This window comes from Halichoerus grypus, chromosome 1 (assembly GCF_964656455.1).
Source record: "Halichoerus grypus chromosome 1, mHalGry1.hap1.1, whole genome shotgun sequence".
Classification (NCBI taxonomy): domain Eukaryota; kingdom Metazoa; phylum Chordata; class Mammalia; order Carnivora; family Phocidae; genus Halichoerus; species Halichoerus grypus.
In genome coordinates this window covers 8,948,913-8,976,643 of record NC_135712.1, presented here as the reverse complement: position 1 = coordinate 8,976,643, position 27,731 = coordinate 8,948,913, and the positions used below count along the sequence as shown (strand labels likewise).

At 47.7% G+C, this 27,731-nt stretch overlaps 2 protein-coding genes and 1 long non-coding RNA gene across 16 annotated transcripts in view; 1 reads left to right on the top strand and 2 right to left on the bottom strand.

The window, feature by feature from the left end:
- The window catches only part of LOC118522873 (uncharacterized), a 32,307-nt gene extending 28,691 nt beyond the window's left edge, over nucleotides 1-3,616 (bottom strand). For 8 of the 9 annotated variants that reach the window (XR_004910828.2, XR_013448814.1, XR_013448775.1 and 5 more), the window contains exon 1: nucleotides 2,991-3,616. This is a non-coding gene — a long non-coding RNA (uncharacterized LOC118522873). The remainder of the gene's footprint in view (nucleotides 1-2,990) is intronic. The other variant, XR_004910830.2, reaches the window with a different exon arrangement.
- The window catches only part of SIM2 (SIM bHLH transcription factor 2), a 48,032-nt gene extending 43,969 nt beyond the window's left edge, over nucleotides 1-4,063 (top strand). The window contains exons 9-11 of the mRNA XM_036072181.2: nucleotides 12-180; nucleotides 797-1,205; nucleotides 3,475-4,063. Coding sequence (XP_035928074.2) covers nucleotides 12-180; nucleotides 797-1,205; nucleotides 3,475-3,929 — 1,033 coding nt within the window. The 3' untranslated portion in view covers nucleotides 3,930-4,063. The remainder of the gene's footprint in view (nucleotides 1-11; nucleotides 181-796; nucleotides 1,206-3,474) is intronic.
- A 3,149-nt stretch (nucleotides 4,064-7,212) lies between these two features.
- HLCS (holocarboxylase synthetase) overlaps nucleotides 7,213-27,731 on the bottom strand; it is a 227,620-nt gene continuing 207,101 nt past the window's right edge. For all 6 annotated transcript variants that reach the window (XM_078074352.1, XM_078074449.1, XM_078074388.1 and 3 more), the window contains 5 exons: nucleotides 21,962-22,029; nucleotides 20,312-20,472; nucleotides 14,946-15,060; nucleotides 12,143-12,356; nucleotides 7,213-10,452 (listed from right to left, as the gene is read on the bottom strand). In XM_078074352.1, coding sequence (XP_077930478.1) covers nucleotides 10,281-10,452; nucleotides 12,143-12,356; nucleotides 14,946-15,060; nucleotides 20,312-20,472; nucleotides 21,962-22,029 — 730 coding nt within the window. In that variant the 3' untranslated portion in view covers nucleotides 7,213-10,280. The remainder of the gene's footprint in view (nucleotides 10,453-12,142; nucleotides 12,357-14,945; nucleotides 15,061-20,311; nucleotides 20,473-21,961; nucleotides 22,030-27,731) is intronic.

Here is a 27,731-nt window from a genome sequence, read left to right as displayed (position 1 = left end):
TTGCTTCTCAGGGATATCGAATACAAGGAACTGCAGTTGTCCCTGGACCAGGTGTCTACGTCCAAGTGCCAGGACTCCTGGAGGACTGCCTTGTCTACCTCACAAGAAACTAGGAAATTAGCTAAACCCAAAAATACGAAGATGAAGACAAAGCTGAGAACAAACCCTTACCCCCTACAGGTAACACGCGGGACCTGCTGGGGCAGGGTGCAGCAGAAACCTGGCCCGGGGGGCTGCTCAGGACCCCCAGCCCGTCCGGGAATGCCGAGCCTCTGACTGCAGAGCGGGTCTCCCGGCCCAGAAGTTTCCCTGTGCGGTGCGGCCGAGTCCCCTGGGGATGTCCCCCCCACACAGCAGAGACCCAGCCTGGAGGCACGCAAAGCTAACGTGTGGGAGGACTCGTCGGGTCTAGGACAAAAGACTGCATTAGGAAGGCACCTCATGTTGCTGGAATCCACGTTAATGTGGCTTAGAGCACAGTGCATCGTGTTTCCATAGCATTTGTTTTTTAATGAAAACCTTCCTTTAAAAAAAAAAGTAGTTTGTAACGTCTCAGAAAGAGAAAGTGCCTATGTGTATCTGGTATGTGGTCAGCTTGGGCTGGGGAGAGCTCGTTCCACGCAGGGGGAGGGTCACTGTGGTACTGTTTGCTGTGCACCTGTCCCCACTGGGACCTCATGGCGGTGGCCAGGGTAGGCCCAGCCCAGGGATGCGGTTGAAACCTAGAGGGTGGGGTCTGGTGAGGCCGGAGGGCAGCTTCTCACTGGCCCCTTCATCCATCTTCTTTGCCAAACAGCAATACAGCTCGTTCCAAATGGACAAACTGGAGTGCAGCCAGCTGGGAAACTGGAGAGCCAGCCCCCCGGCGAACACCCCGGCGCCCCCAGAACAGCAGCTCCATTCAGAAAGCAGCGACCTTTTGTACGCCCCGTCCTACAGCCTGCCCTTCTCCTACCATTATGGACACTTCCCTCTGGACTCTCACGTCTTCAGCAGCAAAAAGCCAATGTTGCCGGCCAAATTCGGGCAGCCCCAAGGATCCCCGTGTGAGGTGGCACGCTTTTTCCTGAGCACCCTGCCAGCCAGTGGTGAATGCCAGTGGCATTACGCCAACCCCCTAGTGCCTAGCAGCCCGTCTCCAGCTAAAAACCTCTCCGAGCCGCCGGTGAACACTGCTCGGCACGGCCTCGTGCCAAACTACGAAGGTGGGTCATGTTCGCACGAGGGGAGGGGGCAGGACCGTGAACAGCAGCAGTGGTGGCGGTGGGTGGCAGATGGAAAACTGATCCTCACACTTTGGGCCAACTTTTCCTTTTCCTGCTTGTAAGTAGGAATTCCTGTGCTTTCCTGCTCTTGATGGGAAGCGCCTTCGCAAGAGGGAGACGAGCAGGGTGACCGAGTCCGTGTACCTCTCGGGGTGCCGGTGACAGGATAGAGGGCAGAGGAACCCGGGGGGGGGGGTTCAGCCACCCTCCACAGAAACCCTGACCTCGTTTGCTCCCCAAGAGAGAGACAAAGTGATTTTGAAACCCAGCTCCCAGGTACTGAGAATGCTCCAGCCGCATTTCTTTTACAAGATTAGTTTTCCACTCCACCCAAAAATGAATATGGGACGCTGTTGGTTTTCTCCCCACGCCGGTTTTCAAAGTGTGGAAAACAGTGGCAGAAATTCATGAGCCCAAAGACAGAAATGTCACTCACCAACCCAGGGCAAACAACATAAACACGACTCAGTTTCTCCATCTGTAAAATGGGATCATAACCCATACAATATGCCTACTACCCCAGGGCTTGGCACACAGTAGGTGCCTGCCCAGCACCGCTGGTTCAACAAGAGAGAGACAGGAACGGCCCCTCCCCCAGCTCTTCCTTGTGGCAGACAAGCAAATGTCCTCCGTGGATGTGCCACCAGCTTCCCCAGGCCCAGGCAGACTCCTGTTTGCTCACTGGACCAACCCCCAGGCAGAGGGTAGGTGGGGGTTGAGGAGTAGCTGCAAGAGGTATATTCTAATATCGCGCAGAACTAACTACTGCTCAGAGGGTAGCCCAAGATGGTGCAAATTTCCTGCAAGGGCTACTACATTCGGGGTAAATGTTACATGCTCAGAAAAGAAGCCCCTGCCTAAAGAGGAGAGCTCTCCGGGGCCCCCTCCTTCCCCACTCTACTTTCCCTCTCTGGAGGCAGTTAAGGCTCTGTTCCTCCTCGGGCTGCTTGGGGAGTCTCTTGCTCAGCCTCTGTCTTTACAAGGCGGAGACCCATTTCGTCTCTCAATCTGAGAAGAGGGATAGACTGTGGGAGAAAGCTAACCGTGTTGGAAATTACTAGGACATGCTTTTCAAAAGTAGCCAGCTTAGAAAAGAACACGCCAGTGACTAGGGCAGTGCAGCCCTGCCTTCTGGCCTGGGCCAGTCCTTATGCCACCAGTTTCTCAGATTTGGAGAGAGAACCATCAGCTACTGGATCACTCAAATAACCAAGGAAGGGATTTCCCCGGACGACAAGAAAGACAAAGCTAAGCATTTTGATAACAGCTGAAAATATTATTCACTTGAGATTGACCTGAAAGAATTCTTTTTCTTAGCGTGTGGATGCTGGCCAGTGATATAACTAACACACACAGTATTATATATTTTTTTAAATTGCTATTTTGAAAGTGAAAGAGGTTAATAAGGAGTTCATTTGTCATACACTTGGTAAAAATGGACCAAAGGTGCTAATCTGGGGGCAATTTGTGATGTACTTCCTAGTCTTTTTTGATATTAAAGGAAGACAAAGGTTGTCTTAAGGTAAAAAAAAAAAAGAAAAAAGAAAAAAAAAACAAAGCAAAAAAACCATAGGGCGCTAATTGATTGCAGGCACCTGATTGGTGAGGGTGGCTCTAACTTTAGTTATGACGGCACGAAAAGGAGCAGGCGGGATTACCACCCCACCCTCCCCACTAAGCAAAAGCAAAAAAGAAAAGAAACAGGGTTGACCGGGGCCACCTTACCCGTCAGGCAGCGGAAGCCTCTAGACCAACGCCGTCCAGTACGGCAGCCAGTAGGCACGTGCGGCTCTTGCGCACTGCAATGTGGCCAGGGCGGTGAGGGGTGCTGCCGGCCGCGCGCTGCACCTGGGCGGCAGAGACAAGAACCGGGCACCTCAGTCTTGTAAGAGTACTGACTGGACACCGAAAGAACCTGTTGGATGTGGGGCGTCCCCCTGAGTACCGGCTTCCGGGAACTGCACCTGCTGCTCTCCGCTCTTTAACGCGACCGCCGGAGCGCCGCGGGTTGCAGGCTGCAGCTTGCCACCGGACGGCGCGGACCCGGGCGCGGAGGGCAAGGGGCCCAGGCGGCTGCGCGGGCGGAGCGCGCCGCGCGGGTGGCCGAGGGGTGGTGGTGGCCGCGCCCGGACCCGCCGGGTTGGTGCTGCTTTGGGCTGGTCCCCTTCCTCCCCCGCGCGGGCGTCTAACGTGTCGCCTGTCCCCGCAGCGCCCGCCGCCGCCGCGCGCAGGTTCGGCGAGGACACCGCGCCGCCGCCGCCACCGCCGCCGCCGCCGCCGCCGAGCTTCCCGAGCTGCGGCCACTACCGCGAGGACCCCGCGCTGGGCCCGGCCAAGGCCGCCCGCCAGGCCGCCCGGGACGGGGCGCGGCTGGCGCTGGCCCGCGCGGCGCCCGAGTGCTGCGCGCCGCCGGCCCCCGAGCCCCCGGGCGCGCCTGCGCAGCTGCCCTTCGTGCTGCTCAACTACCACCGCGTGCTGGCCCGGCGCGGGCCGCTGGGGGGCGCTGCGCCCAGCGCGCCCGCCCTCGCCTGCGGCCCCGGCGCCCCCGAGGCGGCGGCCGGCGCGCTGCGGCCCCGGCCCCCCGGCCCCGCCGCCGCCTCGCCGCCCGGCGCGCCGCTGCCGCACTACCTGGGCGCCTCGGTCATCATCACCAACGGCAGGTGACGTCGCGCAGGGCTGCCCGCAGGGAGAAGCCATAGGCCAGGCCTCGGGCTCCTGTTCTCCAGAGCGCAGCCGAGTTACGAGGGGCGAGCTGTATATGCACGGTTTAAATTAATTTATACAGAGACGACTATTTTAATAGAACGCCGCGGCCGCCTTCTAGATTTTTACGTAGATCCCACCAACGCCGGTGCAGGGGACTGCGGCGCGGCCCGAGGCTGGGGGGCGGGGGGCGGGGGAGAGAGAAAGGCCCTCCAGACCTTTGTTCTCCAAGAGCCGGGCTCCGAAGGGGCAGAGCTGAGCGCCCCCCCGCGTCCCACGTGTGACCTCAAACTACCCCGTCTCGGGGGCCGACTTGGGTTCCTCACCTTGACATCAGGCTCGCGCGCCTCGCCTTGTCCCCGATGCTCAGTAGCGGTCCCACCGGGGGACTGCAGGAGCTTCCACCCCGGGGAGAGCCTCCCCTGTAGAGGGGAGAGCCCAGCCTGACACAGTCAGACACGCCGGGCCGGGCCGCGGCGCACCTGGCAGGAGGAGGCCTCCTGACTTCGGGGCGCCCTAGAGGCTTAAGGCAGGTGTGATGATTGAAGCCCCACCATCACAACTCTGACTTGACAAGTCATTCACGAGTCTCATTAAAAGTTGTTGTCGTTTTAATTTAAGCCTTTTTTCAGTACAAACATCCGCAAGCCGAGACCAAGGGAGGGAATGAACATGGGTGTGCCTCAAAAGCACTTTCATGAGCTTTTACTTCCTCCTAACCCCTGTGAACTCCTGATAGCACCAAGAATAGCACCTTCCGAATATATGGGATAGGCATGAAATGCAGAAATACAGAGAGCCAGATGTTTTCTGAGAATGACATGTGGATGATGATGAGGTGCCCAAGGCGACTGGCTACCCCTATCGGGTTTGATTTGGAGGCAACATCCCTCAGGCCCACACAGACCTGTAATTCCCTAGGCTCGTGTTTGCTACAAGTAATGCTAATAAAGTTAGTTAAATTGCATGTGCAATATGGAAAATTGTCAATGGACTGCGCCCTCGTGGAAGAAAACTCGCTAGAGGGATGGTATAAAAATGGTGTATAGATTTTCTTCAGCATTTCCTGCATTTTCTGCATAGCAAGAAAACCCCATGAACATGTCCTGTATGTGACAGGTGAACAGAAATCCTTTTATAATTATAGCACCAGCAGTGTTTTAAAAATAAACTTCCATTCATTTTTGTCTTTTATATTTTTGCTTCAAGATTTCACCATTTAAAAATCCTACCATGGCTCTGAAATGGACTGATGCATAACCACCGTGTTTCAATTTGCTCCACACTCTAACGCTCCCTCATTGCCCTGTTTCAAAAATGGTTTTCTTTTAGGAAACTCTGCGCCTTTCTGAGTGGAAAGATTTTTCACAAATGTCTTCAATTCGTTGTTCTGGAATCAAGGCGCACCTATATATGATTGTTTGCAAAGTGTGAAGTGATTGCTTGCCAACCTAGTGTCACACTGAGGGTCTGCCTCATTCTTAGCAGGGCATCATCAGTAGCCTTCTGGTAGGGGGTGACATTTGCAAATTTAGGAACACGTGTGTTGCAGCAAAGGGACTGAGTCCTAAGAATCGAACGCATACACCTCTATACTGCACTTAGCTATACCTCATTAGCAGCTCTTTGTGCACACAGAAAGTAAGCCTGGGGTATTATTTTTTTATGCTTACAAGTCTCGTCATTAAACCAGGATTCCTGAAAGGTGCGGGTTTGATGAGCGGGCGGTATCATCTGACATTTTTCAATAAAGTACCACAAAATGCGTTTGTGTCTACCTTGTTATTAATCATCGGGCCTGTGTTCATTAGTAAATACAAACCACGAAGGCTTTCCAGCAGTTTAAGATCAAAAGTTACTGTGAAAAAATAAGACCATTATAGGTTTGCAAATGATAACGTAAATAGTCTTAAAATGAAACTTGAAAAATGAAATGTGTACTAGGGAAAACTTCCTTGTCTAAACAAACATCGGGGTTTTCGTAGCCTAGAACATGAAGTAAGATTCCTATGCAAGCCGGCTTCCAGGCGGCCGGCAGCTCAGTGCAAAGTTAACAGGAGTTACCATGGCAACCTAATATTGTTACCTCCATCTTTAAAAGTCTGCACATTTAAGCTGGGGCTATCATTTCTTGACTTCTGTGAGGCTCCGGCAGGGAAGAGGAAGCATTTTAATAAATATGACTCTCTTTCACAAAAAAGAAAGAAAAGAAAGAAAGAAAGGAAGAAAGAAAGAAAAAAGAAAAGAAAGAAAATTGTAGTGGGTCCTAACACGTTGACAAAAATGCCAGATCAAAAGGATTTGAGAAATAAACCCAGTTCAAGACTGGCCGGGGCCCTCCAAGGGGCCTCCCAGGGAAAGGAATTCCTTTATGTTCATGGAAGCCCTTTCTAGAAAAGCCATTCCATTCATACCTTTGTAGAGAAGGGAACAGGGTGTGAAGAAGGCTGTTCTGAGGAAATCTGCAAGAGCTGGGTATTTTGCACCCCTCAGCCCCCACCCCTTTGTCCTTTTTAAAGTCCTATGGCCAAGCCTTCCCCCTTGGACCCTAAGGGCGGGAGAGGTTTATACAGTCAATAAATCCTATACAAAGTCTACCCGAAGTTGTAATTTTGTTGTAACTGTAAGACAGTTAAGGTAGACTGTGGGGGCTGCTACAGATAAAATGGGATAAAAAAAACATTTTCAAATAAATGCCAGAAAACTACAGTAGTTTAAAATCTTAGTGAATTGTAGCCCTTGGGTTATCAAAGAGGCATTATTCAAGCTGTTCCTAACTTAAGTATGATATATAAGGTTAAAATCTTGGGGGAAAAAACTCAAAAGTCAAGCAGTTCTTACAGAAGAGTAAGAACAGCTCTACAAGAACATAATCTGTTCTTATAGTAAGTTTGTTATATTAAATTTATTTTTCAATTTAAAATTTATATTAAATGGTTATATTAAATTTATTTCTCACCTCAGTTAAAAGGGTTTTTTTACTTTGGGTTTTGCTAACTTTCATTCTCTGGAGTAAATAAATTTCTCTTTTGTATGACACATAATACATTTGTCAAAAACAAATCAAAAACAACAAAAAAAGCACCCGACTTCTCAATACTTAGAAATACATACGTATTCCTTACTATGTAAAACTATTTATTTTGTAAAAATGTTTAAATATGAATAAAGATACTGTAACCAAGAGTAGTTGCCTATTTTTAAAAATAAAACTTATGGTCAAAATAACAACGAGCACAAACTCTACAGAAAATCTTAAAGTTTATTTTGGTAGACTTGCTTCTTATAGGCATTGGTTTAAAGTAATCACTTTTCTGAGACGATTCTTCGGAAAGGTACAAATGCGGAGGCTTACACTTTTTAAAATTTCAGCTGTGCATAGTCATAACCCAGGAATAAGGATTCTCCGTGTTCTGCCTGGTAAGAGCAAACAGATCTTCCAGAATGCAAGCCAAAAATGTCTCCCTGCTGCATTCTGAAGCCCCTGGATGAGGCTGGCTTCTTTCCTGGTTCCCAGGCTCGAGGGCAGGGGCAACTACATAGGCCACCCCCACGGGTGTATGTGCGGGGCCCGGGGACTGGCGGCTGCATGCTCCCCCCACCTTGGCCTGCACGCCCCGCCCCCCATCGGCCCACTTGTTCCCACTTCGGGCAAAGTCTGCAGGGGTGAACCCCACCTACTATTTTGGACCAGACACAAAATCCTTCAACTTTGCCCAGGGTCAAGGGGCACTGCTTTGGCAGGGGCCACGGGAAGGCCTTCTGGAAAATAAAAGGTGTTCGAGGGAAAACTTCCTTATGCACATTCAGGAGGCGCTTTCCCACAGCTTCCCCTGAAATCTGCGGCCAGCCAGGAAGGGAGGAGGTCTTGCCTTTTTTTTTTTTTTTTTTTTTACATAACCAGGTAGATGCTCCAGGACCAGCCTCTAAACTCTAAATCCAGTGCCCTGGAAGCACATGCCAATCCTGAGTTCAGCTGCCACGTTTTTAAAGACTATGAAGAAAATCCAACATTTCTGTTAAGACTTTAAAGCTCCTTGAGATCAGAGATGGCCAGGTGCATGAAGACCCCCAGTCCATGAGGGTGGTGTAGCAAGTAGATGATGTCCCTAACGCGAATAGCTCTAAGGAAGATGTTTTATTCAGCTGTTCTATATGAAGCAGAATTTCAAAAGTCTTTGGTTCATACGAGGCAAGATCGTGTTTACGGAAAACGTAGCATCTGCTTCAAGTCTATTTTGTCTCCCTCAAGACAACTGCGGGGCGGCACAAGTAAGAAACAGTCTTGAAAGCACAGAGACCAAGCGGTATGCCCGGAACATCTCCATCTGCCCTGACACGGCCACACATCATTAGTTTTAATTTACAGAAAGGAAATTAAATGATAACATTTTTTTCCCCAAAGCAGAACTGTCTAGAATGAGACTTCAGCTTAAAACAAAACATAGCATGTTTTTCATTAAAGAACCCCCCAAAGAAATTCAAACAGTAACAATGGCAGCTCTGAGAGATGACTTGCCTTGTATTACAAAGTTTGAGAAATGAAACTTGGAACATTAGCCTGGACATCTTTCCTCTTGATGATATTTTGCAGATGCCCTCTCAAGGGGTGAGTCCATTTGGTGATTTTGGGGTGCTGTGGGCTTTTACTGAAACGTGTCACTCGTTCCAAAAGAAGACTTGGACACTTAGGAGGGAGCAATTTTTTTTTTTTTTTTTTGAGAAAAATGATTCTAATGGAAGCCTTATTTGCAAAAATTACTTCTGAAGTTCTTTTAAAGTTACATTTCCAAAAAACACATATTGGGTTAGTGTACTTAACTAAACATGCTATTTTTTTTCCCCTTCCTATGGGCTGCCTGCGCCTGGCTAAAGGTAGGCAGATTTTATACTGAAAACCACAAGTTTCTGGAATTAGCCTGACTGGGTAAAGCTGGGTAGAGCTCGTGCTAGTATACAATAAGGGGATTCTGTTCAAAGCTGAGGGCTCCATCAAGTTTTCCTTCCACTAATTTCAGTTGGGACTGGCAGGAAGAGAGAAAAGTGGACAAAAAATTGGCCTTTTAAGGCAGAAAAGTAATGTGTGATTCACAAGTTCAGCAGAGATAGGAGTGACATGGAAAAAGCATGGAGTGCATCTGGAAATCGCAAATGCATATCAAAAGGTTTCCTTTCTTTTGTTCTTCCATGGAGACTTTTAGGGCATCAGATCTTGAACATCTTCTTTGAAAGCTTCTCACACACACACACACACACCCCTCCCTCTTAAATGATGGTGTTCGGTATCAGTTGCATTTTGTTTCTTGGCAATTTAGGGAAAGGGGGGCAAAAAATTATGACTTACAGATAAAATGCCACGTACTTCTACATTCTGTGCACCAAACGGTCTTTCAGGAATGCTCCAGATTTCAAAGTGAGCCTACAACAGGCTTAAAGGTTCCAAATCCTCCCTGGTGTGTGGTATGAGTGAGTCCTTGTCTCCAGCTCTTAGGGCCCAATCATCAACCCCCACACGCACACGAGACCTCATCAACGCATTAAGGATCTTGAACTTGGGCCCATCCCTTCAGAGTCTGCAGTATATTCAAAGTTATGAAAAAGAGAGCTCATAAAATTACTGTCGAAGTAAGTAACCGATTTCCTCTACCAGGTCACTGCAACCACACCAGTGAAACCCATCTCAGCAGCTACTCAGGCCCTGTTGTGGGGCCACAAACCACCGGGCCCAGAGGTAATGCTCAGAAGTCTACCATCTGTTCTCTTATTAACAAAAAAATAAAACAACGACCAAGTGCCAACGTATGTTCCTCGAGGCAAACGCCTCCCTGGATGCGCATAAACAGTGTTACCAAACCTCTCCCTCATCGCTGGCCTGGACCTGGAAGCTTTTTTTGATTTGTTTTTTAATAGTCTGGGAGTGAAGGTCTCCACTACTGGGGAAACATCTGAATTATTCCGTTGCTGTTTTCCAAATAAAAACTTTTTTTTTGGGGGGGGGCAATAAACACACATCCAAGCCCAAGAGGGGAGAAGGATTTCACACGTGTGGTGGTGCTTCACCTGAGCTAAATCTTCCGCTTGTCATCCCTCCGCCCCAGAACATTCGCGAACGCCAAGTAAAATGGCAACAGACAGAACAACATTAAGGAATTAAGCAGGTTAATTGGAGGGAGGCCACGTTCACCTACAACTCTAAATCCGTCTTCCAGATCCTCGGGCTAGGAAAGGTGGCAGGAATTAACCGGAATGCTCGCTGGGTGGCTCTGCCTGCCCTCCCACTACCCGTTGGCCCCAGGCAGGCCCCAGGCCCGGCTACTGCTGTCTGGGGATGATCAGGTTTCTGAGCATGTCGAAGGAATTGCCGTCGGGATGCACGGTCACCACCTCACCGTCCTCCTCCTGGACCTGAAGGAACCCGGAGTCATCCAGGCCGACTATCCACACCTCTGGCCCCTCGAGGCCTCCCAGGCGGACCCGCTGGCCACTGTATGTGAAGAACAGCAGAGGGTCAGTGGGAAAGGTAATGCAGCATCTAGAGACAGGTAGCTAAGTACTCACCCCTCCGGCAGAGGGATGGGGGGGGTGGCTACGGGAAGGGGGTGGGCGAGATAAAATGCTCCGACTTTCACTGGTCCCGCATGAACTGTTTTGATAACTATTAGAAGAATCAGGGTGATGGGAATTCCAATAGGGAGGGTGGACTTTCTCCTAATTCCAATCATCTGGATGATGATTTGCCCCACTTCCTCGCCCTCCAGCACTTTTAAGAACCACTGTGCAATTCTAGGGGTTTGGGCTGAGATTGGGGAAAAAGAAGCTGAGTTGGAAAGCCCATTTTCTAAAACGAAGCTGGGTACCATCAACGGCAAGTTAAACTCACTCTAACACTGCTTCTTTTAATGTTTTCCAAATGTACCTGTTGAGTTACATCCTTGTTAAAGTTTTTAAAATATAGGTCAACCCCCCCCCGCCCCGCCGCCACTCATTTTTATTTGGAAGAATTTAAAACCTACAGAAGAGTTGAAGAAATAGGACAATGACTCCCAGAATCCCCCTTCACTTATATTCACACCAACTGATAACATTTTCCATATTCGCTTCCCCTCTTCATGCACACACACATGCTTTTTTGCTGACATTTAAAAATAAGTTGCAGGCATCATAACACTTTATACTTAAATACTTCAGCATGTCCCTCCTAAGAACAATCTCCCACAAAACCAGAATACCATTATCACCCTCAAGAAATCTAATCTCCATATAATAACATCTAGTATAGAGTTCATGTTTAAATTTCCCCCATAGTCCCATTAATATCGTTTGTGGCAATTTCCTCCCATCCAGGATCTAATTATGAATCACATTTTGCATTTGGTTGTCATGCCTCTTTAATCTCTAACAAATCTCCAATCTTCTTTTTATTTTTTGTGTTTGAAGACATGGACATTTCTGATGCGTTAGACGCCTGCTGGTATTCACCAGAGTGCTTCTCAAGCTCTGGGTGCACGAGGAACCCCTAGAGCACGTGTTAAAACACGAATGATCAGCCAGCCTGAGTTTCTGATTTAGGAGGCCCAGGGTGGAACCTGAGAATGTGCATTTCTAACATGTTCCCAGGTGAGGGTGCTCCCGCGCCCCCTGGGGATCTCACTTTGAAAACTGTTGTTATCTAGAATGTTCTACGATTTAACATGTGTCTGTTTCCTCGAGTTAGGCTCCACTTAAACCAGACACGTGGAAAACTGTCGGGTGAGGTTGTGTCCTTTCCCACAGCATCCCACCAGCAGGCACGGGATGCTGGTTCATCCTGGGATTGCTGATGGTAACTCGCTCAACGTGGTGGACACCAGTTTTCTCCATCAGAAAGGCAAAAAATAATTATCTAGGGGCACCTGAGTGGTACAGTCGGTTAAGCATCCGACTCTTGGTGTCAGCTCAGGTCCTGACGTTGGGGTCGTGGGATCGAGCCCCGCGCTGAGCTCCGTGCTCGGTGTGGAGTCTGCTTGAGACTGTCTCTCCCTCTCTGCCCTCCCCTGCTTGCACACTCTCTCTAAAATACATAAATCTTAAAAAAAAAAAAAAATCACCTAGACCTGTGCTTAGTTTCTTGTTTTAAGATACTGAACTACTCACTTAAAGACACGTTAAAAGAATGAAGACAGGCCAGCACTGACCTGTGTACCCAGTACTTATAATAAAGGGGAAGAACGCCATTGGGCCCTTTGTCCTGAAATGTGTCGATCAGTTTCTCCAGCACGGTCACAGTTCTGGCAATGAGACCGTCGGTTCTTAAGGGCTCCAGCTCTGCCCTGTGCTGTTTATTGTGTTCTGTGATGAGATCATTGATGCAGATGGTAGGGTTACTGTTACTCACGTTAAATCCGCAGCCTGCACAGAAACAGTTGAAAAACATGAGCGGCTCAACCTACTGATGGCATGGCACGCTCCTTCCAAGCACCTGGAAGGAGTTACAGCCTTTATCCCCGACTCCCTGCTTCCTTTCCCTCATTTCAAATTTATCATGTCTGGCCACTTAAAGAATGACTTATCGGGGCGCCTGGGTGGCGCAGTCGGTTGAGCGTCCGACTCTTGGTTTCAGCTCAGGTCGTGATCTCGGGGTCGTGAGATTGAGCCCCTCCGTGTCTGCTTAACATTCTTTCTCCTTCTCCCTATGCCCCGAGCGTTCTGTCTCTCAAATAAATAAATAAATCTTAAATTAAAAAAAAAAATGAATGACTTATGTCTTTGGGACCATCTTCCTTTTCATCATTCCTTTATCATCCTTGTTCGAGGATTATCCTTGTCCACCCCAACCTTGCTGCGGATGGGTTGGGGGGAAAAAACCAGCCAGATTCGATTCAATGAAACAGAAGCTCTGAATGGGGCAAAGCTCCTTGCAGTGGCCTCTGAAATAATACTTCATGTGGGCTCGCCAAGAACTCTAGCTCTGCACTGAGCCCAATATAAAGTACAATCTCTTGTTTCTTTTCCGACTTGAATAACAAAAACACATGCCTGAAAATACAGAATTTCACTCAGGTCTTAAGGAGTAAACTCTGGATTCAGAGATTTCAAACCTTGGTCATGGCATAACCCTATAACACATCTTTTTAATACGTTATCCTTGGAAGTCTTTGGTGCTAGGGTTACGCTGCTGGCAAGGGGCCAACCTGTGTTCAGTGGCTCTTTTATGGGCTCCTAACTCAGGGCTTCAGGAACGAGGTACCAGCAGTGGGGTCTGAACAGGCTTGTCTCTGCCGTTACTTAATACCACCAACCCTCTCCCAGAGAGCTAGAGCCTTCGAGAAGCCAAACCTCAGTTTTCAACAGGGCCCTGAATCAACCTCAAAGAGGTCTTCAATAAGAAATGAAATACTGCAGAACTAAGCAGTGAGACGCTCTTGTTTTCAGTGCCTCCGAGGAAAAAACTTCTCCAAATACTCGCCTCCGATAGAATGATGACATTTACAGTATTCTTTGGTCAATGTTCCGACCCATTCTCAGTGTGAAGGGAAGGATTGATAGGCCTCAGATTTTTTTTTTTTTTAATATACTGGCTATTAAAATACTAAGCAATGTAAATTACATCTGGAAAAAAAAACCAAGTAACTACAGCAACAGGGACGAATCAGCAGTTGTCCATTTGTCCATTCAACAACACACACAGTATGGAGCGTAAGGCATTCAATTAAGTGCATATGGTGCTGAACAATCTCCCATATATTCAGAAAATTCAAAGTCCTGGGGAAACAGCAGCACTGACTACTGCCAACTCAGGCCATGTCTTTCCAAGGACCAGAGAGCACCCCTGTTGGGGACCCTGACTCTTTCCCCAAAGACACCCCCTCTCCCCCCATCACCTCCTATGGCCTTAAGAACTTAATAAAAGCCATGAATTCTACCTACAGGACCACGTTTCCTTTCCCCCATACTGACAGAAGCCATCCCTGGACCTCCTCGACATCTCTGGGCCCTACTTCGGGATATGTGCATCTAGCCTAGTGAACACATTTAAAAATGAGAAGGAGAGCTTGGAGGCTACGAAGCAGTTCACTCAGAATAATACTGCCCATTGGTGGCAGAGCTGGAAACTTAAGCTTTGCACTCTTGGGCTGGTCCTTCCCACAGACACATCATCACACATTTTCTGCCCATTACTCATTTCTGAACCTTAAGTTCTCCTGGGCCTTAGGGAGAAGCAGATGCTCAGATGAGCAGGAGCCTGAGAACTTCTGAAATGGTTTCTGAATCCGTCTCCTTGCCTGATACGGATGTGCTGAGGGGAAATGGGATTCTGCACCCCACCTTGACCAGCCTGGAGCTTCTTCTGAAGGTCAAAAAACAAAAAAACCCCACATAACTTTTTCATGGCCTGGGAAGGTCCAATTAAGAATGCAGGAGCACCAGGAACCCCATCCTTGCAATTAGCTTTCTTTCCTTATTACAAAATGGCATATTAAATGTTTATTTTCACCATTTCTGATTCAACAAGAAGCCAGTGTGTGGAGAGGTGCAATAAAAAACCTGTTTGAGGGCGCCTGGGTGGCTCAGTTGGTTAAGCGACTGCCTTCGGCTCAGGTCATGATCCTGGAGTCCTGGGATCGAGTCCCACATCGGGCTCCCTGCTCGGCAGGGAGTCTGCTTCTCCCTCTGACCCTCCCCTCTCTCATGTGCTCTCTCTCATTCTCTCTCTCAAATAAATAAATAAAATCTTTAAAAAAAAAAAAAAAAAAAACCTGTTTGATGTGGTACCGATTCGGTGGTTTCCATGGCCAGAGACAGGAACGCTAAACCTCTGCAAGGGGCTTTCAACCAGTCCGGCCTGCTTTGCATACATATTGTGCTCTGTAACTCAAGGCTCAAAGAAAAAGTAATCCCATATGATAATCCACTCTCCTCAAGGTAGCCATGTAAAAACCATTTTTATTTTCGTTTTTATTCATCTAAAAATGTGGAGGAAAGGCTTTCACAACTCACCGATGAGTATATAAAATGTTTCTCCCAAAAGCGTCGAGTTAACCAGAACTCCACCAAGCTTCATGAGGTCACTGTAATAAATATCATTGGGCCACTTCACTCGTAGGTTGATATCCTAAAGGAAAATCTGCACATTAATCAAGCAATCATGGGACACAAAGGGGCCGGGAGAGGTCATTCAGCTAAAAGGAAGATGAGCCAGATACTCTCGAATCTAATAGAACGTGGGATCTCATCCTCGCTTCTTGTTCTGAGGGTTAATCCCTTCTTTGGGACAATCCAGTGGTCAAGGACCACCTTGGGGCCAGGAGAGAGACCTACAGAACGTATCTGGTGTAAATCCTGGATTCTCTCCACACCCCTTCATTATCCCAGGCCAGGCATAGTCGTTTTCTTGTGCTTTGCTTTATTGTGCTTCATGGGCACTGTGTTTCTTACAAATTGAAGGTCGGTGGCAACCCTGAGTTGAGCAAGTCTATCGGTGCCATTTGTCCAATGGTATTTGCTCCCTTTGGGCCTCTGTGTCACATTTTGTTAATTATCACATTTCAAACTTTTCCAGTCTTTGTTATGGTGATCTGTGATCAGTGATTATGACTCGCTGAAGGCTCCAATGATGGTTAGCATTTTTGGGCAATAAAGTATCTTTTAATCAAGGTATGTACATTGTTTTTTTTAGACACCATGCTATTGCACACTTAATAGACCACAGTGTAGTGTAAACACGACTTTTATATGCACCAGGAAACCAAAAACTCCTTTGACTCACTTTATTGTGGTGATCTGGAACCAAGCCTTCAACATCTCCAAGGGGTCCCTGTGTCAATGGCCACCCCCACTGAGTACCTACCGTGTGCGGGTGGGGGGGAGGCAGGGAGACCAAAATACGCTCAGGGTTCTTTTTCCTTAAGGAGCTCATGCTCAAGAGAGAAAGATGCCCCAAATTAACCACTGTCACAAAAGGTGGGTAGAAATGTCTCAAGTAGAATCCTAGAGAGATACAGAGAAGGAACCCGGTTCACTGGATTATCACCGAAGGCCTCAAAGAATTGCTAACAGTCAACTGGTAATAGAAACAGATTTGTTCTGCGGCTCACTGCCTCTCCATCCAGAAGCAAACCTGGGCAGCCCGGCCTGGGGCCCCCGGTCACGGTCACAGTGGAATGGTCCAAGGGCGGACACTGCCTTGAGCTGGTCCTCCCAGACCCCCAACTCTTGCTGTGATTCTTAAGCGGGGACACAGAGACTGGGTGAGACTCAGCGGGTGCTGGAACTGCCCAGCCTCTGGGGCCTGGGGCTGGCAGCCAGGTGGTGCCATGTGTGGGTAGAGGAAGAGAATCTGGAAGAAAGACACTCAGCAGAATAAACCAAAAGATTGCAGCGTAGCAGATGGCCTCTGATCCCGCAGGGCTGGCTCTTCCGTCGCTGAGGGCCCGCCCGGCCCCAAGCCCCATCTCAGCACTGGTCTGTGTGTTACTTACACCAAACCCACGTGGGGGTACTAGATTCACCTCTATTTAACAAGGAAGAAACTGAAGCAGAGAGAGATGGCCTGGCTTGCTTGAGGTTACGTTCGGAAGCGGCAGAGCTGGGATTCGAACCCGGGGCTTTCTGACACAAGGCCCCTGAGTGCTTAACACTATGCTATGTAGCCTGCTGCTTCCAAGAATTCCCTTCCTTTCCCTCCGACAAAGCCTTCTTTGTATGGTGGCCAGTTAGAATGCGTTTCTGTTCTTCAGAAGCTCGTCTGCCCTAGCATGTAGCGCTCGATGGTGAGGGGAAGAAACGCAGAAGCACCAAAGAACAAAAGCATAAATAAGATGCGGGTGTGCGCCCTGACCTCTAACTGATAGGGAGCTTCATATTTTTTTCTGTTGTAGAACAGGGATCTCAATGCGGGCCGGAGCAAGGAGGCATTCTGCCACCTTGTCCCAGGGGACACTGGGCAATACGGGAGACATTTCTGGTCACTCTCCCAGGTCCCCTTGTTTGTCCTCTCTTGCCCTCCCAGGTCCCCTTGTGCCCAGCACAGTCCCTGCCCAAGCCTGGAAACTACTCCCCCAGCATGTGGGTGGCCGCTTTCCTCTGCACTGGCCTTGCCCCTGGGTTCTTGTTTTACTTCACATTTTCGGACCTAGTTAGTTAATGCTGCAGCTTAGGAAATCGTGTGTTCTCGTGCAGGTAAACAATGACCTCTATTTCAAGACGAAGAGAAAGACTGCATGCTTCTTTTTCACCATCTCAATGATTTATTCAAACAGCTGCGGCGGCAGGCCTCCCAGGTATAAAGCACCAGGTTAGGCCCTTTGGGACCAACATAAAACTAACCGTGCATTCAAGGAGCTGGTTGCTTTATAGGAGATAGTACCGGAGGACAAATAACCCTGCTTCCAAGCGATCCATGGGAGAAACCATGAAAGCGGCTCAGAACTTCAAAATGCCAAAAGGTTAGAGGAGGGAGTTTGTAGCTAGAAGTTTCTGGGAATGGCACTGGAGCTGGGCCTCCCAGGGCAAACAGAACTTACAGGTGCGGGGAGGAGAGCGGAAGCAGGAATGTGGGGGTGGAGGGCTCCAGGCGCCCAGCAGGGACCTCTGAGACAGAAGAAACAGTGGGATGGACAGCAGGCAATGCAACGAGGGTTCTGGAAGGAATAGCGGGCATTCCTGGGACTCCGCCTCTGGTCCAGGGAGACGGGCACGATCTGTGTGCTGACAGGGACATCTGGCCAAGGATGTGAGAAAGGCAAACTCTATGCAACTGGGGCCTATTCCAACCATCCTGGAGCTGTGCTGTGTAGGCCAAATGGCTCTGTTCAAAAGAAACACTAAGGGGAAGGGGGCAACTGGGGGATGGGCATTAAGGAGGGCACGTGATGGAATGAGCACTGGGTGTTGTAGGCAACTGATGAATCACTAAATTCTACCTCTGAAGCTAATAATACACAGTTTGTTCATTAAGTTGAATTTAAGTAAAAAATTTTAAAAAACATTAAGAAAGTAAACCTTTTTTTTTTTAATTTTTTTATGGAGTTGTCTCTGTATCTTTTTTTTTTTAAAGATTTTATTTATTTATTTGTTTGAGAGAGAGAGAGAGAGAGCGCATGAGAGGGGGTTGGGTCAGAGGGAGAAGCAGACTCCCCTGCTGAGCAGGGAGCCCAATGCGGAACTTGATCCCGGGACTCCAGGATCATGACCCTGAGCTGAAGGCAGTCGCCCAACCAACTGAGCCACCCAGGCGCCCCTGAGAAAGTAAATCTTAAAGGTTCTCATCACAAGGGGAAAACTGTTTTTTGGTGAGTCTAGGAGGTGAAGGAGGTTAACTTACTGTGGTAATCAGTTCACAATACATGTATGCCAAGTCCTCATGCTGCACACCTCAAACTTACACAGTGGGGTCCGTCAATTCTATCTCAGTAAAACTAAAAATAAAACAAGAATAAGCCCAACCCCAAGCCAAAGTCACATCACACAGGTGTGACTGAGCTGCACGATTGCAGAAACAGGACAGGAACTTGGGTGGGAGCTCCTTAAGGATAAGGAGGGACACACGGCCATCAGGTGCGGCCCCCCCGCTCCAGGGCGAGCTTCCCACCTCACATCCTGCTGCCCGTGTGCCCGGCACGGCCTCCTGGCTAGCAGGCACTCAGAGAATGCTCGCTCAGTTAACACGCGAGGCTACAAGGTCACAATCAAAGCCAAGAAAAAGCTAAACAGATTAATTGGAATTTTAAATTTTATTTATTTTATTTTTCACTTGTTTCCTACCATTTTTTAATTTCCTTTTTAAAATTTAAATTCAATTAATTAACGTACAGTGTATTATTAGTTTCAGAGGTAGAGTTCAGTGATTCATCAGTCTTATATAACACCCTGTGCTCACCACATTGCGTGCCCTCCTTAATGTCTATCACCCAGTTACCCCATCCCACCCTGTCCCATCATTTTATTTTTTTTAAAGAAGATAATAATGCTTTATAAGAGTTTGCATGAAATGATTAATACTATTTTTTGCATGTTTTTCTTAATATTGTTCTTCCTTTTTTTAGAAGGTAATAATGTTTTATAATAGTTTGCATGAAATTGATTAATACTATTTTTTGCATGTTTTTCTTAGCATTGTTCTTTTTTTAAAAATTTAAATTCAATTTAGTTAACATATAGTAGATTCTTAGTTTCAGGAGTAGAATTTAGTGATTCATCGGTTGCATATAACACCCAGGGCTTGAGGGTAGCTGGAGGGGGGGTTGGCAGGGGGATGGGGTAATTGGGTGATGGGCATTAAGGAGGGCATTTGATGTAAATTTTAATTTTTTTAAAAGGCAGACACTTAACTGGCTGAGCCACCCAGGCATCCTGATGTAAATTTTAAATTATTTTCCTAAGACTAATGAACCTGCCACTAGGGCTAAAAATATTTCCTCCCACGACAGAACTTTATCTTCTCAACTGCCCTCCATGAGGCAAAATGTCTAGTTCAGGGGCTGCAAGCTGACCTGCGAAGATGTGTGACAGTCAGATGAGCCCAGGCCCTTGGGATACAGAGCGCAAGGATGCTGAACGCTGGTCATAAACGTCACCTTTCAGTGTGCGTGCCAGGGACTTGATGTGATGTGGGAAACACATACCCCAGTCCTACACACGGTGACCACGAGGACACGACCACATTGGAGGGGAGGACTGCTTCCCTGTTAAACACGAGGACAGGCCCCTTTGAAAGTCATGATCTTAGCCTCTCACTTCATGAATTAATACTATAATTGTGTTCGGCCTGACAGAAGAAATGTAGGTAGGAGGGAGGCCGGGGAGGAACCCATGGAATTCGTCCAGGAAAACTGCATTAATCACCCTCTTGTCTCCCTACTAACTGACACGGAAGCATCCGATGGTAATGATGAAGCAGCCACCTCTGTCCCCACAGTGGGGAGCAGACACCCCAAACGAACCTGCACGCTGAACCTGGGCAGCCACAGACAAGGCTCGTTCTGCTAAGCAGGGACCGTGCTAAGTGAAGATAGGGAATGAGAAGGTTGTTTAGGTCCATACAATAAGCCTTTTCACCAGAAAATGCAACAGTGTGGTATGTCAGTCCAGTGTGCTTCAATTAAAGGTGGGGGGGGGAAGGAGAAGCTTGAGTAATCTGACAACAGCACAGAAAGGGAATTCTGGGAAATAAACCCATCCGGCGACCCCGGAGACACGCTATGAGCTGACAGTGCTTTTAAAACTCCAGGAGCACTCTGCTGCCCACTTTGCAAAGAGCAGCCTGAAACTCTACACGCAGCGGTCATTCAGATGCATCCACACACCAGCCTCAACTGAGATCCGCACCCAGGGTGGGGTTTGTTGGATGGGCAAATCGCACATACCTGGTAGCCAGCGATGGACCTCACCGCCTCCACCACGGCCAGGGACATCAAATGCTGGACGAATGGGATCCTCTGTCCCAGCTGGGATCTCAGTGGGATGGAGATGAGCAGGGTGGACGCAGCGCATCCCATGGGGCTCAGCCAAGCGTTCACTCCCCGCCCTGGAACACAGAGGGCCCCATCAGGAAAGTGGTCACCCTGCCACGTGAACAGTCAGATGCATGCAGCACCCGAAAATGGGCCCAGGACTCAGTTACCCACGTGCAATCAACCTGCACTGATGAAGATGCTTGGAGGTTCTGGGGTTAACTCAAGAACAGAGAAGCATTTTAAAGTCTGGCACTGTGTTGCTGAACAAGTTTCTGATAAGTAGCTGAATGTTCTGCCTCAGTGAGCAGATCATTTATGCTTTGATGATTCAAAGTCCTACAGGGTCTGAACATGACTGTCAGCTTAATTGTCACCATCTGGTAATGCCGGCAAAAACAGAGACAGTGGGGAAACCGGGCCGGGTCTGTCCTGGTCCAGGAGAGGTCCTGGACACGACAGTTTAGAAGTGACCCATATTGTGGTGATGGTCCCACAACCCTGTAATATATTAAAAACCCCAGAATTGTATACTTTAATTGGGGGTACTGTATGGTCTGTGAACTATATCTCACTGTTCTACGGGGGGGAAAAAGGAAGCAGACTTTAAAAAGTAATCCCTGATATTAACTCTCGGGGTTATTTTTCCTAAAATAGAAGTCAAGAAAATAAAATGCTCAAAATGAGAGGTATAATCCAAAAATGAGAGGTATAATCCAAGTTCTTCTATGTTCTTTTTTTTTTTTTTAACCACCGAATTGAGCCCCCCACCCCCAGCTTTGGGTAAAATGAATTTTCTCTTTGAGTTATGTTCAAAAGACGTGTTCAAAGGAAAGAAGTGGAAAACAGTGGATTTCTTATTTCATTGCTCCTTCTGAGAAAGGCATAAGAGCCTCTGAGAGTGAAAAGCACGTTTGGGTTGGCCTGGCACCGGCGGGGGCCAAGTGCCTCCGGCGGGACCACTGAGCACAGAGTCTGCTTGCGGTTGGACCCCAAGTGGATTCTGGGAGGATGCGGGCTCTCGTTTCTGAGGGTCTGGGGGTCAGCAGGTGGCGGAAGCTCGGATCAGCCCTTGGCTTCTCTGTGGTCACTTTGTGAAGGGGCATTGACCACTGGTCATGGAAATTCCGGTGCGGCTGGGGTGGGGGCTAGCAGACGAAAGGGCTCTCCACGGGACACTCAACAGGGACCCAGAAGGCACGTCCCCGAGAACCTTCGGGCAAATAAATGTCTCTATAACACAGTAACGATTCACACACTGCAATGCCTAGAATGTGTCAGAAAGAATTTACAAGATGTAGGTGACGGAATGTTAAAACCATCCCCAGCGAATGTCCAGTGATTAATAACCATCTCCGCTCGAGAGAAAGCTTTAATTCTACCAAGACTCAGTCTTCTGATCAATTTCCCTCCCTCTTCCTCCATTTTAGGGGGTGTGAAAACAAGCACTCCTAATGGGAGTCTTCTCCGTGATCAGCACACACAATCAATGGGCAACCTGGCCACAAGAGTCACAGATTTTAGAGAACAGAACAACAGAAACGATAACAAAAGATGACTGACCTTTGCCCTGCGTTTGGCGGACTGCGATGGCTATTAACCCCATTTCCTGCGGGATCTCAAACATCAACCTGCAAACGGTGGGAAAGACTGGTCAGCCAGGACAGGGACACGAGAGCAGAGCCTACGGCTCAGACGAAAGGAGGACCTGTTCGCACTCATCTGCGGGGGTGTGTGGAGAAGAAAAAGGGCCATTTCCCGGGTTTCGAGGGATACTGACCCCATTCCCAGCCTCTGTAGTGATAACGAAGGAGAAGAGACAAAGAAAACACCATTGAATCAAAAAAGATTGGGGTTGGGGTGCCCGCCTGAGCTGTTAGTTCATTTAAGATGTTGTTTGATTCCATTTCTTTGGAATATCCTATCAGGACATTCTTTCTTCCCCCTCTGATGTGGTGTCCCTTACTCCGAGTGACAACTAGCAGTTTCTGACATTTGTTTCTACTTACGGTGCGTTTCTGTCCGAACACTAGACCATAATCATAACAGAAGTTTCTGATTATTCAGAAAGCCAATATGGTGGCAATAAAGCCGTTTAAAAGATACACTATCCCCTGAGAACTAATTATGTTTTAACTATAGTAAATAAATCTACACCTTCTGAGAAGTCCGGAGAACCATGGATCATTTTAGGATTGAGTTCTGCTTTTAAAATGGTTTCATTTAAAAGAATGCAAACTTCCCTTTGGGGATAGGCAGAAAAATGCCTTATATCTCCACCAAATGAGTCAACATTAACCTTTTTTTTTTTTCTTCAGAAAAGGAAAGGGGGTGGAAAACAATCCCTCACACCGAGAATTTCCTCCCAGCTACTTTCTACATATTTTAACTCCGTGTTAGGAAGGCTTTCCTCTGCATTCCCAGAAGTTGCTGACCAGGTACAGAGTGGGCATGGTTCATGGTAGGATTTATTAAAGAGAGACAAAATCGGGTTGGTCCACTGTCCGTGCAGCTGCCGGGGGGGGACTCTCTGAGATACTTTTGGGGGAGGGAAGAGGCAGGGGAGGGAGGATGGAGAGATGTTATTTGTAGGACCTTTCCAATTACAGTTTCCAGGGTTCCAGAGCACCCCCCGAGCCGAGGAGAAAGGGCCCTGAACCCCCGCTCTGGTGGTTCTTCAGGTGCTCTCAGGGCAGGGGGTGAGGGGTCTACACAGGGTAAGAGGAGAAACACACTTAAAAGCAGAGAGCAACAACACAGTGCCTCCCTGTGCATGCTGGCCGACGGAGTTGGGCACCAGTACGTGCAGACCGTGGTCACAAGGAGCCCAGAAGACCCCTTCGCTTGCTAAGAGGAGCCTGGCCACGTCAGGAGGGGGCCGGTGGGTCCCACAGGCACAGGGCATTCCCAGCGAGCAGGCCGCCTAGCCCACTTTTCATCGGACAAGAAGCATAGCTCCAGAAGTATTTCTCTTGGACACCATGAATAACCCATTGAGACCGACTGTTCCTATACACTGGTGGGCTCCAAGAATAAAGCGTCCTTTTCTGGGGTCGGACCAGCGGAAAACAGAGAAGGAATCTTTGTCTGTGCCGAGAGGTAACACTGTCTTCTTGGAGCCTCATGCTTTCCAGAAAGTTCCGGCAGCCCGTCACCTGGGCTCCGAAGGCTGCGGGTGGCAGCTAACACACTTTTCTAGGGGAGAGGGCGGGGGATGATTTAGCACGCTGTGAGCAGACTGCAAAAGCCCTTCTCAATGGCAGGCCATCTAGGATGTTCTTTAAATAAACATGTAGACAGTAGACAGTCGTGTCTATAAGCCAGTGGTGGTGATGGTGGAATTAGGAGAGGGGGTGGGGGAGGTTTAGAAACCAACACAGACTTCTAGAACAAAGAGAAATGATTAAGGGAACATATGCACTCAACTGCTAGAGGTTTGGCAGCAGTTAACAGGGCATATTGATGAGAAGACGGAGTTTGTGCAGCTGAAGGCCAAGAGGAAATTTCTGCAGGAGGGGACAACGGGGGAGGGAGGTAATGCTCAGTTTGAGACAACTAGAGGCCGTCAGATTTATTTGTGCTATCTGAGATAACTCTGGGGGCCAAACCACACGGCTCATGGTCAACAAAGAGGCATTTATGAACTTCACGAATTTTGCATTTCTGAAAATGAAGTCGCCAGAGTTTGCTTTAGCAAAGGAGACACCATAAATGCCTTTCCATCCTGGGCTGATGATGTTCTCACAGAAGGAAACAGGGGAAAAAAAAGAAGAAATAGGAGGGGGTTACCTAACGATCGGGTCCCCACTGCTGTGGATTTTCTTTCCTCGTTTGTGAAGGCTGTGGAATGAGAGGTTTCTGTGCCCGGCAGCTCAGCGCGCTCCCTCGAGTTTACCAACAGGGCGTGCGGGGAAAGTGCTCCGTCCTTCTACTCTGCTCCTGCGTCTGAAACATCCAGACCCCAAAGGGTCACTTTGCCAATGTGACCACTTTGGTTCCCGAGGACATCACAGCACCTCGTGGGTGCCCTGCCAACGGGAACGTCCTGAATTTCACCAGGTGGTTGGAGTAAAGCTTTAAGAATTAAGACTAAGCTAGGAGACAGGCCAGTAGGAAGCTGTGTGAAAATTCTGAACGAACAACAATTTAAATTCAGACCCAGTCGATCCACTGGGGGGGGGGGATTCAAACCTAAGGAAATGGTCGACATTCACCACAGTGCTATAAAAGTAAAAATGTGGGAATCATCTAAGTGTCCAACAGGGGAATGTTGAGTACATTGTGGTAGGTGAAGTCAATGGAATAATTCACGGTCATTAAAAATGATAGTTATCAGGGCGCCTGGGTGGCTCAGTCGTTAAGCGTCTGCCTTCGGCTCAGGTCATGATCTCAGGGTCCTGGGATCCAGTCCCTCATCGGGCTCCCTGCTCAGAGGGAAGCCTGCTTCTCCCTCTCCCCCTCCCCCTGCTTGTGTTCCCTCTCTCGCTGTGTCTCTCTGTCAAATAAATAAATCTTTTTAAAAAAACGTTATCAAGAGTATGTGGGAAGAAATGCTTGCAACACTCTGCTAAATAAAAAGAGCCGTAAAAAAACTACATATACTTTTATTCCAACGATGTAAAATTCATAGAAAAGGGAGGGAGATTTACTTAGGCTTTACTTATTATTTATTAGGCCTTATTAGGATGATTTTTTCTTTGTTTTAAAATTTCTTAAAGATGATTGGTTACCCTTAAAAATTATTCTGAAAAATTCTGACCAAAAATAAGCATGGTTTTTATGTTTAGATATAACATTAGTAATTAATTCTTCAAAAATATTTCAAGAAAAGAACTAAAAGCTCTGCTTTAAAATTAAATAGGACAATAAGAGTTATCTACAGCACCCATTTATTATGAACAAAAGCTTATTTGATAGTATTAAGGAGTAGAAATTCTTAAAACCAGTCTGTTCATATGCAACCAGAGCCTTAAAAATTTTACACCTTCTGACCCAGTGACCATCCTTCCAGGAATGCATCCTGAGGAGTATTCAGACGGGGAAACAAAATAATTTAGGGGCACAACTGTTCATCACAGCCTTACAATGTGAAAAATCAGGAACAATACACAAAAATCATAGCATCCTCCCATGAACAACTATCATGTAGCAATCTGTGATAAAGCCAAAAAAGTCCACTGGACTCCATCGGATGATTTAATCAGGAGGCAAAACCCTACACACACCATGATTCTAATGATGTTTTAAAATATTCTTTTTAAAATTGTTAAGAAATACAGCACAAGGGGTGCCTGGGTGGCTCAGTCGGTTAAGCGTCTGCCTTCGGCTCAGGTCATGATCTCACGATCCCGGGGTCTTGGGATCGAGCCCCATGTCAGGCTCCCTGCTCAGCGGGGAGCCTGCTTCTCCCTCTCCCCTTGCTTGGGCTTTCTCTCTCTCTCAAATAAATAAAATCTTAAAAAAAACACAACAATACAGCACAATATTAGCTCTGGTTATTTTGAGGAGTGTGATTATTTGAAAAAAATTCAGAGAAGTACAAAGCAGAAAACAAGTCCCTCTTCTCATTAAAAGTGTATATTCTTCTAGACTTTCTCCCCTTTTAAACAAATACACAGATATATTTTACAAAATAGGTTTCTGATGATTGGAGAAATTCCTTACTGTGGAGCTCTTAAAATGATGCTATGGAGGTATAGTTCTGGACATTCTTATCACACTGATGATAAAGAGGGAACGCTTGAAAACCACACGTTTGGTCCCGTTTATGTAAGCTATTTCTTCCTGTGTGCATTTCTAGAAGAATACAGGACACACGTCAATAGTGGTGGTTAATCCCCAGAAGGTGGGGACGTAAGCAACACCTCGTGATCTAAATTACTTCTTTACGTTGTCCCCCCTAGTCTCTGGGGGGCAAGATTCCAAGCGGCTTTTATTTTCTTCTTTACACTTTTCTGACTTTTCCAGTATTTCTACACTTGGGGTGCATTCATTTTAGAGCCAGGAAAAATGCTATTTTTAAAAAGATGTATTTAAACTCAGCTTTGCTTTAAGTAGGTTAAGCATGCATCCACCAGCTCACTGGGTGAACGATCTCATCTCTTCGGGGAGATGGTAGGTCTGAGATACAAGAGCAGCCAACTGGCTGAGCTTTTTTGCCAGGCTCGCTGGACGGGCCTCCCATAATGCACACTGTGCACGTTCGGCCGTGCCTGTCCCTTGCTCTCCTTCCCTGGGGAGCACGCGCCCTGTGCAATGGTGACAGGCTGAGTCTGCTTACTGTCCCTGCACAGACTGGGGAGACGGCATGTGGCTGCCGGCATCCTTTATCAACTTGTGTTCTTAATGCACACGCTGCACCTTTTCTTTGATGTCTGACCCCCCTGATAGTTTCAGCTCTGACATCTCCTTTATTCCTAGCGTTCAGAAAGACACATTCTCAGACAGCACCCCCTACCCTCCATGCTTTCTATATGTGAAAAAGAACCCAATCAAGGGAGTAGGGAAGAGGCAGAAGGAGGAGGATCCAGGAAGTCACACGTTTATAAGTCCCTATTTCTGATTTTTAAAGACTTCACTGGAAGATAAATTCCCGCTATGCATAAGCCCATTGACATCTATGTAGTTCAAAGGAAACAGTGCTGGACTTCATTTCAGAAACTTTAAAAAAATATATATTACATTGCAAACACCAACCATCATATTCAGGCAGTACTTTTTTTAAAGTTAAGCTAAAATACCAAGGTATTTTAGTTCTTAAAAAGTCTGATTCTATCAGTGCAATCGATTTTTTTTTTTTTAAAGCTGCCTTCAATGCAAGAGTGCACAGCACTGTTTTTAGAAAAAACGCATAGCAGTTTTTGTAACACCACCACGTGAAATGGAGCAAGGAGCGTGGAGGGCTCTGTGATGCACAGGGATGCACCAGAGACTTCTGAACAGGCAGCTAGGCGTGTGGGCGCAAAGCTGGGGTCGACAGTCCCAAGGATGTACGGTGCCACCCAGGGACCCCGGGGGTGGTGGTGGGGGGGCTATTGTTTCTGGCACGAAAGGAAAGGTTCCCCAGGAACTTTGGAAACACCCCAGCAGAGCAGAGAGTCAGACAGGGAATCAGATCAAGATTCAAATTCAAATCCCAGTGTTGGCAGAATTAACATCGAGGAAGGGGCTCCATCTCCCTTAATCTCTCCAGTCACCCAGGAAACGGAACACTTGTTCGGGTGTCCATAAGAAGGAAACAGAATACATGCCGGGGGTTGAACCAGGTGGGTGCTTAAATACAGTGCTTTCTCTTTGTTGTGTGGATCCTAGAATTTCTTGCTGTCAGAAGACC